The sequence below is a fragment of the Heteronotia binoei genome, chromosome 5, assembly GCF_032191835.1.
Source record: "Heteronotia binoei isolate CCM8104 ecotype False Entrance Well chromosome 5, APGP_CSIRO_Hbin_v1, whole genome shotgun sequence".
NCBI classification, from domain to species: domain Eukaryota; kingdom Metazoa; phylum Chordata; class Lepidosauria; order Squamata; family Gekkonidae; genus Heteronotia; species Heteronotia binoei.
Window position 1 is genome coordinate 40,316,043 of NC_083227.1, and position 17,689 is coordinate 40,333,731.

A 17,689-nucleotide genomic window follows, 5' to 3' on the forward strand; every position below is an offset into this window, starting at 1 on the left:
GGCTGTGGTTGTCTCATCCTAAGGATTCACCTTGATTGCTTGTTATTTGCCTGTTCAAGAAACGTAGACCCATTTCTGTGTATGCATGCAGGGGTTTAAAGAAAAGTCACAAGGAAATATGATCTCCGCCTCCACATGCAGGAGCCTGCTGTTTCTCATGAAGGGCTGCATTGCTAGCCAAATATCCCTTCCTGATGGCTTTCCAGAAGGAAAGATATTTCGCATTTCTGACAGCATCTGATAATTTTATTTATTTTATTTATTATTTTAAATTTATAATTCACCCTTCTCTAAATGGGCTCTGAGCGGGTAACAACAATAAATCAATACAGAGTTAAAGCCAGATTCATATAATAAGAGAATATAACATTCTAAAAATAAAGTCCCGTTTTGCAGATAGTGGTATCAGCTGCCTCCACCCATCCTAAGTTTCACCAAGAATTTGTGTCTAGTCCCGGCTACAGCTGTAGGTTGTAAGTCACCTTCTAAATTTAAGTGGTCATAAATGTCTAATTCTTTTTTCCCTTCTAAACAGAGTAGACAAAAAAGAACACCCCCAGATCAATTTTCACATTCAGCTTGGTCCCTTGCATTACAGCATCTGCCACTTTCAACAATGGCAGAGCACTAGCACGTCTTTTAATAGGACATCGTCAGGACAGTTGATGAATTCACAATCCGGAAAAAAGGGAAAACTTCCTCCCCTTCAAAATCAACTGACTGAAAAGTGAACAGACGGGTCCTATCTTCTGCATCATAAAAATTAACTGTCCCTGCTTCATAATTCAAAGATACCTGGATCTCTGTTGGCTCATCCTCTACCTCTAGCACAGTAGGAGGTGAGGTCAGAGCTTTGTACTGATTGTCATAAAGCCCAATTGCCCAGATTCCCTCATCAGGTTCAAGAGGAATTTCCTCCTCCCGCTCCACAGATTCTCTGACCACTCCCACAGCCCAATAATCTCCATCTCCTACATCCACAGTCCAATAATGTTTTCCTGAAGTGAACCCCTCAGAGCCAAGAACACAGCGAACACACTGAAACCTCTTTTTGTTGTAGGGAAACTGCTGACGGGCACTCCCCCATTTTACAGTCTTCCGATCAGCAGACACAATATATCGGGGATGGGATGTTTCTGGATCCAGCAACACATTTTCTGCAACAAAGTAAACAACATTTAGAATGGCTATCCAATTCTTTTCACTGAACCAACTTTGCTTTGCAAAGTAAAGTAAAGTATCAAGCAGGGGATTTGATGGGGCAATCACACTATGGCTTCTACATGTTCTGCATAGGTCCACACAATTCCTCCTCCTTGTTGGAAATATGTATCTGTTTTGTATGTCCTTTGCAATGTTCTAAAGTTCCAGTCATTATAGGGTTAACACTGTGCCTGATTCCCTATTGTCTGCATGACCTAGGAAGAAGATACTGACTGCCGTCAATCAAGGTCTAGAAGTGGGAAAACCTGTTTTGTCTGTTTGGTCAGTTAGTCAGGTGACTTCCTTTGTTCAGGCAGAGAGGTCAAGGAGGAGGAGGAAGTGGTCTTCCATTAAGCACATGATCTTCTAGTGTAAGCATGTAGTTCTATAGTATTTGTTATTTTCACCTCCCAGTACCCTTTCCCTGTAGAAATAAATATGTTTTTGCTTTTTCATATTAAATGCCTCTCAATGATTATTTGATCCAGTGATCCATCACACTGCTTGAGATAAAGAAATAGAATTTCAAACAGAATTCCCTAACACTTCTCACCTGCTAAAAATGGTGAATTATGTCATCAAGCGCCATTTCACATTGCCTGTGCAGTGTGCCAATATGTGGATTGGATTCAAGTAATATTGTAATGGGTTTCTGGTCTTCTGATAGGTTCAGAACAAGGTGGAGGGGGGTTAGTTTCAGGTGGCTCCTTATCAACTGGTTCAGCTCATCCATCACAGGGTCTGCACACAACCCTCAATTTAACCACAAGCACAGGCTTTCTTATGTCTATGGGCTTGGAAACACCTCCATTAAACCACACTGGGAGCATATCCTCTGCTCCCTTTAGCAAGTAAAACCTAACTGCGTCTCTTTCTCAGAACAGAGTTCATCCTAGCTTTCCTCTGTCTCCTCACTACAGAAGGTGATTCACAAAACCTTCCTTTCTGTCCCACCCTTCCTCCAAGGAGATCACAGTGGGGTCCCTTTCTCCTTTTTATCCTCACAAACTTGTGAGACAGACTGAGATAAGGGAGTGGCTGACTCTAAGTCACCCACTTAGCGTTGTGCATGCAGACTCAAGTGAAGACTGAATAGGGTGTTCCTGCCGGGCTCATTGGAGCCATATGAACGGAGCTTAGGGATGTGGGAACAATGGGCAGCAGGATCCAAATCCCTGCTGCCCTGCACAAATCACGGGCCCCTGCAGGTTTGAATGATCCAATAACGTGCTTGCCCGGGAACCCTGAGTTGTATATAAGTTGGCCCTGTTGGCCTAGTTCCTCAGTCTTTAAATGCAATCTACCTTATGCTGTACCTAATAAAGAGCTGATGTTCACTACCGCCTTGCCTCTTCCATGCATCAAACCCATTAAATTATACTTAGCTTGTTGTCAGAACTGGGATTTGAATCTGAATGCCCCTTCTGTAATCATTATTATACACTGGCTCAGGGCTGGTGTGACCCAATAGGACAGATAGGCGGCTGCCTAGGGTGCCCCTTACCATTGGGGCAGGTGCCCCCTTCCCGCTGCCCCCTGTGTGCTTGCCTCAGAGGCACTCAAGAGTGCCCGGAGTGCCTCTGAGTGCATGCACTACACTGTCATCCCTGCTCAGTTCCTTCCAGGTCTGTGCTTTGGCATCTGCTCAGACCTGGGAGAAGGCTGAGTGGGGGTGGTGGGGCGGCATGTTTGCTCACCTTGGAGGTATTTGCAGCACCTCTGAACGCCTCCAAGGTGAGCGAACATGCCTCACCATTGTCCCCACTCTGCCTCTTCCGTGTCTGTACTTGGAGAAGTCTGGGCAGGATGGCAGGGCTGTGGGTTCGCTCATCTCAGAGGCACTTGGATCAGCTCTGAATGCCTCCAAGGCAAGCAAACACACTGCATCATCATCCCCATTCAGCCCTTTCCAGGTCTTTGCCAAAGGCTGAGCAGAGATTCCACACCCTCATGTCCCTTGTCTGGGGCACGGAAAACCCTGGCGCCAGCTCTGCACTTGCTGTAATATAACATAGGGTCTCCCTGTGAAACTGGCTCTCCAAAACTCACATGTATATCAACTAGATATGTATGCACAAGAAAGAACCTTGGGGATGTTGGCATCAGACTCAGAGGCCTACCTTTGATCCATTTTGATTTCAACATGTTCTCTGGAAAGATAAAAAGAGCAAGAGAAAAAAGGCAGTTTCCATTGTACAACAATACAACTGATTTCTGTCTGTATACATATTATGCACTGTTTTAATACATTCATGAATATTTCTGATACCTTGAACATATGAACATATGAAGCTGCCTTATACTGAATCAGACCCTTGGTCCATCAAAGTCAGTATTGTCTTCTCAGACTGGCAGTGGCTCTCCAGGGTCTCGAGCTGAGGTTTTTCACGCCTACTTGCCTGGACCCTTTTTGGAGATGCCAGGGACCTTGTGAAAGCTTCTTGCTAAATGAACAATTCCCATAGACTCACAGAGTTGGAAGGGGCCATACAGGCAATCTAGCCCAACCCCCTCGCTCAATGCAGGATCAGCCATTCTACTACAACTAGGCTAATATTTTTGTTTAAACAAAAATATTTAAATATGCCGGTATATTTGTCAATGGTATAATTAAAGCCACTCTTATAGAGGCAGGGAATAGAAACAGGGCCATGGTTCAGCTTTGTGTGTGGAATGGCACCAAGGTCACCCAGCAAACTTCCATGGTAGAATGGGCATTCAAATCTGAGTCTCCCAGATTCTAGCCTAGAAGAGGAAGAAGACAGGGAGTTGGTTTTCATACCCTACTTTTCTCTACCCTAAGAAGTCTCAAAGTGGCTTACAATCACCTTCCCTTTCTCTCCCCACAAGGCACCTTGTGACGTAGGTGGGGCTGAGAAAGTTCTGAGAGAACTGTGACTTGCCTAAGGTCATCCAGCAGGCTTCATGTGGAGGAGAAGAGGGGAATCAAATCCAGTTCTCCAGATTAGAGTCCTCTGCTCTTGACCGCTACACCATGCTGGCTCTCACTTTTGGTCTCTAACACTTCACCTTACTGGCTCTCACTTCTGGTCCCAGCAATCAAACTTGTTCTCTTTTACCTCGGAAATTCTTAAAAGAACTTTGCAGAGATGTGCTCTCTTGGCAGAGCTGATTAAGCCTTCTCTTCATATCGGAAGTATCCGGTACAGCTGGATAATAGAATTTCCCATTCTTACATCTGAAGAGAGAAAGCTGTTACATAATGGAGTCTCTGTTCCTGTCAGGACCTGATTTAAGCTTTTCAGCCAAACTGGCTCCCAAAGACACTCAGGGAAAAAAATTAAAAACACAACATTAATGGCATTAACATCCAGTATAAATGTTCCCTCAGAAGGAGATTCTCATCTGAGCTGAAGTACTGAGTGACAAAACGGATTCAGGATCCGTTTTGTCCTTCCTTGTGATGGTCCTCATTCTTAGGAGTGAGCTCACAACAAGGACTCAATTGACATTCCAAAACCTCTGCTTCTATACAATCTGCAATAAGATACACAAGAGTGCATGCAGGAACTTTAGTCTATGATGAATTTTTTCACCAAGAGTGCACACAGGGACTTCTTATGAGTTCCTCATGAAATGGCACAAAATCCTCACTGCGTTTGCCTCTGATGTTTCTGCGGGCATCTTTTAGAGCTCAGGAAGAGAAACGGTGGAAGGAGAACAGTAGGAGGATGTTTTGTGGAGACTCTGAAAACTTTGCTGCAGTTCAAAAGCAAAACTCTCTGTCTAAAAGTAGTTTGAGTGATCTCAAGCAATTGAAAACAACAACAACCACATACCTGTCCAATATGTTTCCAATATCCTAGAACAGAGGGGAGGAAAAAAGATTTAGACAGATTTCACATGTGGCTTGTTTAAAATGCCCTTGGCCTTAAATTTCATGTATACATCTTTCACTAGTCTTGTTTATACTGAAGTAAGAACCATAATTTTGCAGTTGGCAGGATTATAGCGAGTATGAACAGGGCTGGCCCTATAGCATTTGTGTCCTAGGCAAAACTAACTTTGCCCATCCCTTTGCAGTGCCACACCAGTTTAAAGTTTAAATCCCCTCCTATAGAGTCCCGCGGTAGCAGAGGCCCAATCCTTCCATTCTATTCTATGGGCCCATAGGAGAGAATGGACTCAGGAGAGAGGCATGGGGGGGGGGAGATCCTCTCCCTGCTTTTGCACCCCAGAGGTGCAAAGGCAGGGAGAAAACCCCCACCACCCACACCGCTGGGGAGACTCTGAGAGATACACGGGGGGAGAGATTCTCTCCCTGCTTTTGCACCCCAGGGGTGCAAAGGCAGGGAGAAAGCCCTGGCAGCCCACACCTCTCAGGAGACTCCCGAAAGGCACAGGGGACTCAGAGAGGCAGCCACTGAGTAGCTGCCTCACGGAGTCATGTGGGGAGTGCCCATTCGGTGCCCACAATCTACCAGCGCCCTAGGCAACTGCCTAATTTGCCAAGTGACAGGGCAGGCCCTGAGCATGAGTTTAGAAAATGTCTCTTGCCCATTACTCATTGTATATGTAGAAGACCTACATATCTGTTAGGTGTTGGGAAGGAACTTTATCTCCTGGAGAGCTGCATGCAGTCAGAAGTAATCCTGAACAGAATGGACCAGTTTTAAGGCAGTTTCCCATGGTCACATAACTTGAATAAAGAGCCTTTGTGATAAGAGCAATTCAGAGGTGAAGTATCTGCTTACAGACACATTTTACATGGGGGTCTTACGTGCAGGAATTCATTTGCTGGCTGCTTATCTTTCTTTTCCACATCACCAATCAGAGCAGTGATGCAAGATATTTCATGCACACACTTGCTGGCATAATCATTTCTTTTCTTCTCAATCTTCTTTTCCAGGTCTCTCAGCTTGGATAAGTGGAGTTGCTCTTGTTGTTCCAAAAACTGCCTCTGTTGTTGGAATTCAGATACAATCTCTTGTATCTTGGTTTGTGTCTCTTTCTGTAATGGGGAGATATGCATGGAGTAGGTTGGTTAAGGCCCTGCTCAGTCAACACACTGCTCAATTTACAGCCCAGTTTGATCAAATACCTGGAATGAAAAGGGCTTGAATTAATAGTTAGTTCATTAATTAAATAAATTTACATACAAGTCACTTAAGAAAAATGTAGAAAAAATATTATATGCCCGCATAATGAAATCTGTTGGCTGGAAGAGTCACAGACATTGCTGCTGCAGTGGGTGAAATAGCAATGTATCAACTGGTTTAGATGACACCATTTGTCCATATAGCAGAATACTACCTAGTGCGAGCTAATACAATGGCTCCGCAAGGAGGAGAGGGATTTGGGAAACTAGCCAGCTACTGTATGACCTTATAACTGAGCTTTTGCCCTCCTCCCTTCTTGCAGGAATCATTCTAAATCTCAGCTGGCCAGAAAGGCAAAAACCTGAGGGTTGCAAACTGGAGCTGTCAGGAAGATCTGTTGGGAAAGCACAAAAAAAAACCTGCCCTACACTTGGAAGCCTCACCCCAGCACCAGCACCTCCTTATCCCATTTGTTTATACTGTATTTTTGAACTGTAAACTACTTTGGGTCCCCATTGGGGAGAAAAGCAGCATACAAATGCTTAAAAAAAAAACTTGAGGCAGGTGTCTTTCCTTAAGATCTTTTTTAATGGGATGACATGTCTTGGAAAACAAAACAAAGTTGGAGATGTAGCAGCAGGAACACTTCCTGCTACATCTGTACTACTAAGAGGGCCTTTAAAGAATAGATGTCTTTCACTGTTTATGCCTTTTACAATTGTATGTGCGTGATCCAAAACATGGATTTGGGGGGTTAGCAAAGTTAACAGTTCTCAGAGAGTTGTGTTTTTTTTGTAACAAGGGGAAAAGTCAGAATGATAGCGTAGTAGGTGGATAGAAAAGAACCGTTTGTTCATTTGGGTTTATTGTCAAATATTTCATCAAGCTATTCACAAAAAAGACTTTGGACTCTCTGGACAACTGCAATAAAGTCAGCAGGCAAGGAAAAAAGAAAAGAAATCAAACACATTTAGATTTGATCCTTGCTGAAACTTAGCATACTGGAATAATTTTTTCTTAAGTACTTTCTTGAGTGTGCTGCCCAGAATCTGATAAAATTTGTGCAGATACAGAACCCAAAACCACAATTTGTGTCTCTTGGTTTGCAGATGATCCTTTGCCAGGGGCTGCTGGCACCCCACATGCAGCAGCTGCACTTTGGCCCATGGGAGAAGCATTCTTCAACAGTTTTTTCCCACACACCGGCAGCTGGACCTTCCTCCCACATGAACCACCTAGCAGCCTACAGCTATAAAGCAGCTGCTGTCTCACAGGGAAGCAATGCCAGTGGATCTATGGTTATACTGGTTGCTAGACTGCTGGGGGCTCCACCATAACTTGACCTTGTGAGCACAGTGTCCTCACCCCCCCCCCCCCAATAAGGTAATCTGGCCTTTATCCTGGAGTGGCTACTCCTGCACAGAAGTGGCATGGCTTGCCGGTAATCCATGGCTTGAATCCATGGTGTTGCCCCCCCATGGATCACCCAGTGGTCCTGTCTGGTGGCAGCTGCCACTGTACAGGCATCCCTGGCTTATCAGACTTTGCTCAGCCTGGGTCCTGACATGCATGTGGCTTTGTGCCTGGGCAGCTGCTGTTTCCTTCCCTCCCCCTCATTTACACAGGCCAGAGAGTTAGTTCAACTCATTTTCCTGGTCCTCTTCTGTAGTGGCTTCAGGTAGGTATTTTTGTACTGTAGGCTGCTTTGGGTCCGCATTGGGGAGAAAAGCAGCATACAAATGCTTAAAAAAATAAAATAATGGCTCACAATGTTTCATGTTTTCCCCTGGACTCACAGCATTGGTGGTGGAAGTGGGCTGGGAAAGGGGTTTGCCTCCCCTTCCAGGCAGCATGGGGGCATCTGCTCAGTGATACACCACTGGTTTCCAGTCCACCCATGCTTCCTCTGCACCCTGCCCCCAGCCTATGAAGCCTCATGGTGAAGAGGACACGCCAACTCAAAGCTTATCAGCTGCTGTCCCTTTGTAAAGCTTGTATCTCTGGTACCTGGCATTATGTTTTATGGAAAAAAGAAACAAACAGGAAGAAAGCTTAACCCAGATATTGGAATCAAGAACCGAAAAAGTTAATAAACCAAGTAGAGGACCTATTTTTAAAATCAATATATATGACTTAAATATTATTTAAAAATACATGTATTCATTGTTAAATGATTAAAAACATTTAGGGACCCAACATTAGCCTTATTACAAATTAAAATACATGGAACACAATTGGAAATCAATGCAACCCTACACTTTTTGGCCCTCAAAATGCCTTCTTCAGAGGTCAAGCATATTGTATAAATGCAGGCTCAAGATATAACTTGAATGATTAACAAATCAATACTGGACCAAAAAAAGAAAGTGTTTTGCTAATAGCAATAGAAAGGCGCAAGGTTTAAAGATGTAATTCATACCCAAAAGTCCCACCCCACCTAAGTGTATCTTGCACAGGGTACAAACGTCCTTTACTCACCCCCACCTCTTGTTGCTCCACTTCTAATACAGCTTGTACTGTCACTGGCCTGGATTATTTGAAGAATTATTTTCTCTGAAAGGTTTCTTGGAAGCTATCACTTACCAACAATTCCTGGCTTGGCTTTTCTCCATTTGATTTAGCTGACTGAATCTTGTTTCTTCCTTCCTTCAGATTTCTAAGATGCTTTAGCAGCATCTCCTAAGGGGAAAAAAATCATGCATCGTTTTAAAATATCTGTGAGGGTCCTCATTCTTATTAAACATGCAGGCACATTTGGAATTTTGAGAAAGGATACAGGCCTATTTCCAGCCTAAGGAGCCTAATCAGCTCCATCACTGGAGGAAGAACTAGGTACATTGGAGGAAGGCCTCAAACTTTACTCAGTGAAGTAGTGCATGCTGCCACAAAATGGCTGCCATGGAGCCAACCAAAGCATGCTGGGAGGTTCCAAATCAAAAGACTTCCTATAATGGAGGAAGCATCTTCTGAATGAGCCTGCCTGCAGATGCACAGGTGATGTCTCCTAGGCTCTTTCTAAAGTACTTTCTCCTCCAAAGCTGGGATCAGCTCCTTGCTTCAGGGAAAAGTTGTTTTGTTTCCATGGCAGCATTTGCTCCCTGCCCAGGTGCAGGAAAAAGCAGCCAAGTAAGGTTACCAACTCTGGGTTTGGAAATTACTGGAGATTTGAGGGAGAAGCTTGGGAAGGCAGGGTATAATGTCATGGAGTCCAGCCTCCAAACTTGTCATTTCCTCCAGGGAAACTAATATCTGTAGCCTGGAGATCAGTCATAATTCCAGATCTCCAAGCCCAACCTGGGGGTTGGCAACCCTATTGCCAGGCTCTGAGCCCTTATAGAATCAGTCTTACAGCTTTGCTGTAGGTGCATAGCTGTAAGTCACTTGCCTGGGGTGGGGATGGGGCAGACACAGGTCTCTGCTTATCACTTATCCAGCAGGAAGGTCTTTGCTGCCCCATGTTTTCTTGTTAATCTTCTATTCAAGATCCTTTCAATTTTATCACCAAGACTAAAGAAGCAAGCAGGTGCCAGGAAGCACATCCACTGATGTCATGTGATGCCATCTCATGTGATGACATCCATTGATGTCATGTGATGCCTCTGTATCCCACTTCCCCAGTTTCCTCTTCCTTCTCTACTTTTCCTGCTTCCTTCTTTCTTCCCACCCACCAGCCAACCTACTTTTATGTGCTCTTCTGTCTTTAGCTTTCTCTCCTTCCTTCCTCCACCAGGGTCTCCACAGGAAAAGCCTGGCCACGCTGCATGTTGGCTTCCACTGCTGGGCCTGGCCAAGTGGTGTGAGTATTGAGCCTGTGTTAGTTGATCCTGGGTCTGCCCCTGGAGAGTGCACCTCCATCAGAAGACATGACAGTGGAGGGAGATTTAAAGTTGAGAGACTGGCTGGGGGGCAGCACACTAACTGTAGTCTTCCAAAATTGTGACATCTCTTCTGGCTACATATCTGGAACTGTTGTCATTGCATCACAGGATGCTCTACGATTCACCTAAAACTTTGTAGTAAAAACCGTAACATTTTGGGTGACTCTCAGAGCACTGTAGAATGTGGTGACATTATATCTAGTTACGCAGCATCCAAGATCACCATTTTGCCCCTCTCCCATTTCTTCCCTTGCTGGCCCACTAAATGCAGGTGGGGTGTGGGGCAGTATCAGCAGGGTGCCAGTAGGGCTGCCAACCTTCAAGTGAGGTCTGGAGTTCTCCTGTAATTTCAGGAGACTACACAGATAAGTTTCCCTAGACAAAATGGCAGCTCTAGGGGGCAGACTGTATGGTATCACATCCCTGTCCAGCTCCCTCTCCTCCCCAGCTTCCCCAGGCACTGCCACCACATCTCCATGAATTTCCCAAGCAGGAAATTGCATGCCTACCAATGGTAGCAGACAAATGACAATGATAGGAGGACAGGTCCTTTCCCAGTGCTGTTTTGGCCTACAAGTGCTTCTATTAGCCCAGGGCTTTCTGCAACATGGCTGTGGTTGCCTAAAGATAAAGGTAGTCCCCCTGTGCAAGCACCAGTCGTTTCCGACTCTGGGGTGATGTCACATCATGACGTTTTCATGGCAGACTTTTTTATGGGGCGGCTTGCCATAGCCTTCCCCAGTCATCTACACTTTCTCCCCAGCAAGCTGGGTACTCATTCTACCAACCTCAGAAGGATGGAAGGCTGAGTCAACCTTGAGCAGGCTACCTGAACCCAGCTTCCGCCGGGATCAAATTCAGGTCATTAGCAGAGAGCTCAGACTGCAGTACTGCAGTTTTACCACTAGTAACCTCCAAAATGAAAACTGAGAGCTTAGTTTTAACACAGGTTTCCCAGTTGCAGGGTCGCGACTCTGTACCAGGCCACAGAAGCCTCACTACCGGGTCACAAGAAAAGCCAAAGCTAGCCCGGCCCCCAGCGAAGCATGACCTCTGCTCTGCTTCCTTCCCTCCCCCATCTCTGTGTTGTGCAGAGAAAAGGTAGCCTTGAAGACTGACAGGCTGCAAAGCCTGAGCTCCATTTGGCTTCCTTCCTTCCCCTGACTCTGTGTTGCGCAGAGAAAAGCTAGTCTTGAAGGCTGACACAGGCTGCAAAGCCTGAATTCTGTTTGGCTTCCTTCCTTCCCCCATCTCTGTGTTGTGCAGAGAGGAGTTGGGCTGCCTCTCCTTCCTTTTCCCCCCTCCCAATGTTTGAGAGAAAAGCTGGTGTCCACTGGCACTTTAGACCCATGAAGTGTTCTTCAAGGTATGAGCTTTCATGTGCCTTGAAGTATGTTCTTTTGGGGAGATTTCCTTGGGAGGTCTGGGAGGAAAAAATGGGGTGTGTGTTTTTTTCAGCCGGGAGGGGTAGGGAGTGGGCATTCCAGTAGCTATTTTTTTTTACCTAAATGACCCCTGGACAGAATTGTTGCTAGTTGGGGTCATCTGATGGCAAGGCTTTTTTTTTTGCCTCCCCCCCCTTCTTTCTTTCTTTCCTTCCCTGCAAGTGATGCTCTGTCTGTATTCTTGGGCTGGGTGTGGGGAAAGCAACAGTGGGAGGGCTTCTAGTGCCGTGGCCCCACTGGTGGACATTTTGGTGCTTTTTTGGCCTTATATGAAAGAATTTTGGGCTGGATGGTTCACTGGCCTGATCCAACATGGCTTCTCTTACGTTATTTTCTTTCTTTCCATGGCTTTCTTTTCCTTTCCTTTCCTTCCATTTCATTCTTTCCCTTTCTCTTTCTTTCCTTCCATTTTTACTGGCTGAAACTTTTCTGTTCATCATACTGTTGTTGCAGACATAGGAGCTCTGCCAATGAAAAGTCGGCACACCCAGTTGCAGCCAGCTGGCCTTTCTATGAGATTTCTGTGTGAGTGAGTGAGAGTGAGAGGTGTGGAGCAGAGAGAGATTTGGAGATTACTGCTGTATATCTCAACAGCACTGGAAGTGATGGCACAACAAACTTGGCACCATTTTACTGGTCCTGCTTTTAACAGCTGTCTGACACCAAAATTAAACTCCTCCTGTAGATATTAAAAAGGATGAAAGAAGTTCACTGGCTAAATATCTGCACAACAGTTTGCTTTTAAAGGCATGGGAAACACAGCCAGTAAAAAGCTGCAAGCCCCTCATAAATATCCTTTTTGGGATAACTGCAAAAAAAAAAAGCTTATATGAACTTCACATAATTTGAAATTAATTCATTAATTGCAGCACAATTCTCTGCTACCTTTCACAGCAATTTCCCAGTGTTTCAGCCAAGGAAAAGTATGAAAAATAGCTGTCAAAAGATTTTCTTGAAACCAAGCAAACTTGGCTCTAGCTTGAGGCAGGGTTCTAGTAGTAGCAGCTGAAGGAAGGTCCTACTAAATATGTCAGCATATTTTGAGATAGAACAGCTGCCAGGGCCCCATGTGGGTGGTACACAGTGCTGGCATTCCTGATGGCAATGGCAACAGCACACCCAACTGGCCAGTGCTGTTGAGAAAGGGGTGTGTGGGTGGTGCAGGCAATTGAACATGGGCATTAGAAGTGCTTGCAAGCTGGAGAAGAACACACAGATAGGTGCATGCAGGTGTGGGGTGGAAAGAGAGGACCCTGGGGATGTATGAAAAAGTTGCAGACCACCCACTTTCCACCCCCATTTTGGCTCAGCATGAGTTTTAGAGAGATTTTTCTGAAAATGAAGTTTTCAGAAGAAGAGGCAGGTTCGGGGGAGTACCCTGGAAGTGACATCACAGGAAAAGGTGGAGTTTTGGTTCAGCATGCCCCAGAAGTGAATCACTTGGCCCTTGACCTGGAAGTGACACCACAGGAAATGACATAATTCCTGTCTCCTGGCTCCACCCCCAAATTTTAGTGGGCCACGAAGGAGAAGTCTAAAAATAACCGGGCCATGGGAAAGAAAAGTTTGGGAAACCCTGGTGTAGATCACAAGGTTGCCAAGTCTGGGTTGGGAAATTTCTGCAGATTTGGGGGTGGATATTACAGAGGGTGGGGTTTTGGATGGGGAAGGCCATGCAGTCCAATCTCCAAAGCAACCATTTTCTTCAAGGGAACTGATCTCTACGATCTGCAGATCAACTGTAATTGCAAGCGATATCCAGGCTCCATCAGGAATATGGGCAGTCCTATACGTAACACTCATTCTCTTCTCTGATTCCAAAGAAGAGGAAGGAAGTTGCAGATAATATAAAAGGGATACAGAGATCATGAGGCAGTCTCAAGAGTAAGCCTAAATAGTGGTATCCCTAGGGTTGCCAACAGGTATGGGGGGAAAGTGTCCTGTTCTTTTAAACAGGCACACTGAATAGGATGAATTTATTCACCTTTATACCATACAAAGCTTCAATATTTCAATGGACAAGAAACTGTTCCTCTGGCTTGTTCAGAACTCAGGCTGCAACATTGTATCCCCATTTAATAGGATTTAGAAGGATGTAACTGTTTAGTATTGCATTGTCATACTTATGGCTGGATAAGTAATGTTAACTTCTGTGCTGATCTTTCACTGCAGCAACAGTCTACAGAAATCACATAGTCCAAGAGGTACTGAATACTAAAGCAAAGTACCTTGTAATCTGCAGCAGCTTCTTCTGTGTGAACAACTGTGTGACTCCGGTGAGCTATGGATCTATCACAGACCTGGCAAATGAGAGTCTCATCAGTTTTGCAGAAGAGAGTCAGGGGCTTCTGGTGTTCCTTGCACATTCTCTCTCCTTCCGAGCTGTTCTCTAGCTGCAAACCGAGTTGTTTAGCCGTTTCTACCATATTCCCCAGTTGTCTGTTTGGTTTGAGATTTGTCCAGGAAAACAAGCATCTGCATTCCGGGCAGCAGGCACTGCAATCAGATCCTTTCCAATATTTGGTGATGCACTTTCGGCAGAAATTGTGCCCACATTCTATTATCATCACAGGATCCTGAAATAAATCCAGACAGATGGAACAAGTAGCTTCCTCCAGAAGGGTTTTTGCTGGATTTGCAGCAGCCATGATGCTTTCTGTGGACTAGAAGTAAAATGAGTTTCACTTTCCTGTTACCAGAAATGGGTGGTTCCTTTTTTCCCTTCTAGCTATCAGTTATGCAGGTGACAACTGCAATCATTAATTAAACATTAATGAAAAGGGCTGAGATGATAAACAGAGAGCAGCTGAAGGAAGTGTTAGGGACTTCTGACTCTTATTAACAGATTCTAAATTAACTCAGAAATAAATAGGAACCTTTTACCATTGCAATGATTGACAATTTAACAACAAAAACAAACAAACAAAACCACTAGCATTTTATGGGATGGAGCCCTCTTCTTAGGGTTGCCAAATCCAATTAAAGAAATATCTGGGGACTTCGGTGGCAGAGCCAGGAGACCTTGGGGGTGGGTCCAGGAGACATTGGGGGTGAAGCCAGGATGTGACAAGCATAATTGAACTACAAAGGGAGTTCTGGCCATCATATTTAAAGGAACCACACACCTTTTAAATGCCTTCCCTCTATTGGAAATAATGAAGGATAGGGGCACCTTCTTTGGGGACTCATAGAATTGGACCCCTTGGTCCAATCCTTTTGAATCTTGGACGGGTTTTGAGGAGAGGCACCGGATGATATGCTGCAAATTTGGTGCCTCTAGCTCAAAAAACAGTCCCCCAGAGCTTCAGATACCCGCAGATCAATTCTCCATTATACCCTATGGGAATCGGTCACCATAGGGAATAATGGAGTGCCCAGCAGATATTCCCCCCCTCGTGCTTTCCCTTGTGCTTTCTGATAACACTGAAGTGGGGGAGGGGCTCCAAACCAGAGGATCACCTGCCCCCACCTGGGGATTGGCAACCCTAACCCTTCTATAAATGCAATGAGAGAATCCTCACTATGCTGTCATTTTGTATAGGTTGTCAGTGGTCCGCTGCACTCATCTGCTCCAGAAGACACACCAGCAGGGGCAGTCTTGCTTAGCCATTACTGGAGCAGACAGCCCTACCAGGGGAGGGGCTGTGGCTCAGTGTCAGAGCATCTGCTTGGCATACAGAAGATCCCAGGTTCAATCTCCGGCATCTCCAATTAAAAGTCCCAGGCTGTGGATGATGTGAAAAATCTCTGCCTGAGACCCTGGAGAGCTGCTGCCAGTATGAGTAGACAATACTGACCTTGATGGAGCAATGGTCTGATTTAGGATAAGGCAGCTTCATATGCGATCATATGTGAAGGGAGCAAGGATGAGACCTCATCCAGAAATTAACAACCTCAGAGTCAGGAAGGAGGTTGCACCAGGGAACAGGGCAGAGGAGGAGACCAGAGGCAGCCAGGGTCTCCTGTAGCCTGTGTAGGCAGGCAACATAGTTTAAAACCTCAGGGAAGGGAGGAGCGGGAAGCCATTGGCCCAGATTTCCTTCACTCATCAGCAGCCCACCTGTGAAGACAGGGTATTGGAAGAAGCTGGGCATTAGCCCACACCCAGGAATCCCATTATTGGACCAGAACAATAAAGTCCAGGGAGGAAATGCCAGCCCAATTCCAAAAAGGCACAGGAAAAGTAACAGAGGGAGGGAGATCAGGATCCTTTATCCTTGTGTATATAAAAGCCCTTTTGTGGTAGCAAAATGGAGCACCCTGATTGGTTGGGACTGTGCTGCATCAACCTTTGGCCCATAAAACCATCAATCAAGGTCTGTTTTGTTCCATTGGCTGAGGATTCAGGCACTGCTTCACATTGGAGAGAAAGCCTTCCCTTGATTCACAGGCAGAGAGGAGGGAAACTGCCACAGAAAGCTATCTCTCAATTGGCTGAGGGCTCCTGGGTCTTCCAGGTGAGTGTTTAAAAGGAAGAGCAGCAGCAGAGTCCGTTTGTTTGGGGGAAAACTCCACCCCCTTAGGCTGCTCTGCTTATGTTCTCCTGTTAATCTGAAAAGGTTGGTTGAAATACAGCAGATGGTTACATTTAGCAGCTCCAGTGAGTCAATTGCCCCAGTGACAAGTGTGTGCATGTGTTTATTTGGCTGCTTTGTGAGTGTGGATGTGTGTGCATGTTCAGTTTCATTTAGTGGAAGTACAGCCATCTGCTGGGGTATGGGAATATGAAGGCTATTCATTTTTTAACATATTTTTGTATTTTATGTATTTTTTTGGGGGGGAGGAATGGGAAAGTCTCCCAGCTCCACCTCAAAGTCCCCAGGTATTTTCTGAGTTGGACCTGGCAACCCTACAGCCAACCTTGGTTCTGTCAGTAAAAGGTGTGGGAGGTGCTCTGTCAAGGCCTGTTTTGGCCTTTGAGTGAGAACCCACTGGGGTCAGTCTTGACTAGGGTTGTCAGCTCCAGGTTGGGAAACGCCCACAGTATCATCAGGTGATGGGTCTGAGGAACTTTCAGAACTATAATGAGATGCCATGGAGACCTCTTCTTTAGGCTCAATTACAGAGACCAGAAAAGAACCAGAGTGGAGTGGGCATCCATGTATCCCCATGTTTCAGTCATGCCCCTCTAAAGTTTGAGGATAATGTCCAGTTGTCACAAAGGTCATCCAGCCCAGCCCAGGCTAAATGACCTTTGGCCAAAAGGCATCTTAAAAAAAAATTACAAGCTGCTGGCATATACATGCATGCACCTCATCCTGGTAGACTACCACCAGTCCTCTGTTTTTCCATCCAGCCAGGAGCTGAAGGACCAACTCATGACTTTCCTGTGAATGGCTAAGAAGTCCTCCCTGTGAGGTGGGCTCACAATAGGAATTCACAAAAGTTAATTATGTAGTAGATGGTCTGCCAGTCTAGGCACTAGATTTCAATTGCCAGCCGTGGAGACAAATAACCAGAATTATGGTTTTAAAAATATATTTTATGAAAGTGCAAAGAGTACTTAAATGTTAGTCAGTAAGGAAGAAAACAAGTAATCTAAGTATTTAGTCACTAGCTAAAACACTTCAAAGCATTGGATCACAATGTTCCCCTTCTCAGTTGTGGGTTCCAAAGCAACTCTTCTCCAGAGTTCAGCAAAGCCAATGCTGTTTGGCTTCAGCAAGCAAAGTCCAAGATGGCAAAATTAACCAAAGCATGCCAGCATGTCTGCATAACATGTAGGCATATTCCAGGCTAAATAATAGGTTTTAGGATGCTTCCTTTATTGCTAAAAGTCCCAAGTGTTGCTAGGCTTTTGCACCAATCAGTTGCTAGGCCTTTGCACCTCAACAGTTTCTTATGGTCAAACATGTTAAGCCAACTGCTAATCAGATGACCTAATAGTCTCTGGCCATGTGGAAAAAGTAGAAGGGCCTGTTTGTAGCCAGGCTGATCCAGCTGTCACAGGTGCTTAATTGGATGGAATGTGACAGGTGAGATAACATCAGAAAAAGATGATGCAGCTGTCTTATAGTCCCTGTACAAGATCAGTGTGTTTTCTTCTCAGCCTGGCAATCTAGAGGAAAAAACCCACACTAAAGCAGGCTGCAAACAACCTCAG

At 45.2% G+C, this 17,689-nt stretch overlaps 1 protein-coding gene across 2 annotated transcripts; it reads right to left on the reverse strand.

Moving 5' to 3' along the window:
- Positions 1–241: 241 nt before the first annotated feature.
- Positions 242–14,284, reverse strand: LOC132572337 (E3 ubiquitin-protein ligase TRIM39-like). 2 transcript variants are annotated; one of them, XM_060239255.1, is made up of 7 exons: positions 13,815–14,281; positions 8,847–8,942; positions 5,945–6,175; positions 5,004–5,026; positions 4,284–4,402; positions 3,324–3,353; positions 242–1,157 (listed from the first exon to the last, which is right to left on the reverse strand). In XM_060239255.1, the coding sequence occupies exons 1-7, from the start codon at positions 14,232–14,234 to the stop codon at positions 640–642; spliced, it is 1,437 nt and encodes a 478-aa protein (XP_060095238.1). In that variant the 5' UTR covers positions 14,235–14,281; the 3' UTR covers positions 242–639. The 2 variants fall into 2 exon arrangements, with proteins under 2 accessions (XP_060095238.1, XP_060095239.1); XM_060239256.1 differs by lacking the exon at positions 5,004–5,026 and having other exon boundaries at positions 5,925–6,175; positions 13,815–14,284.
- Between the last annotated feature and the right edge of the window lie 3,405 nt (positions 14,285–17,689).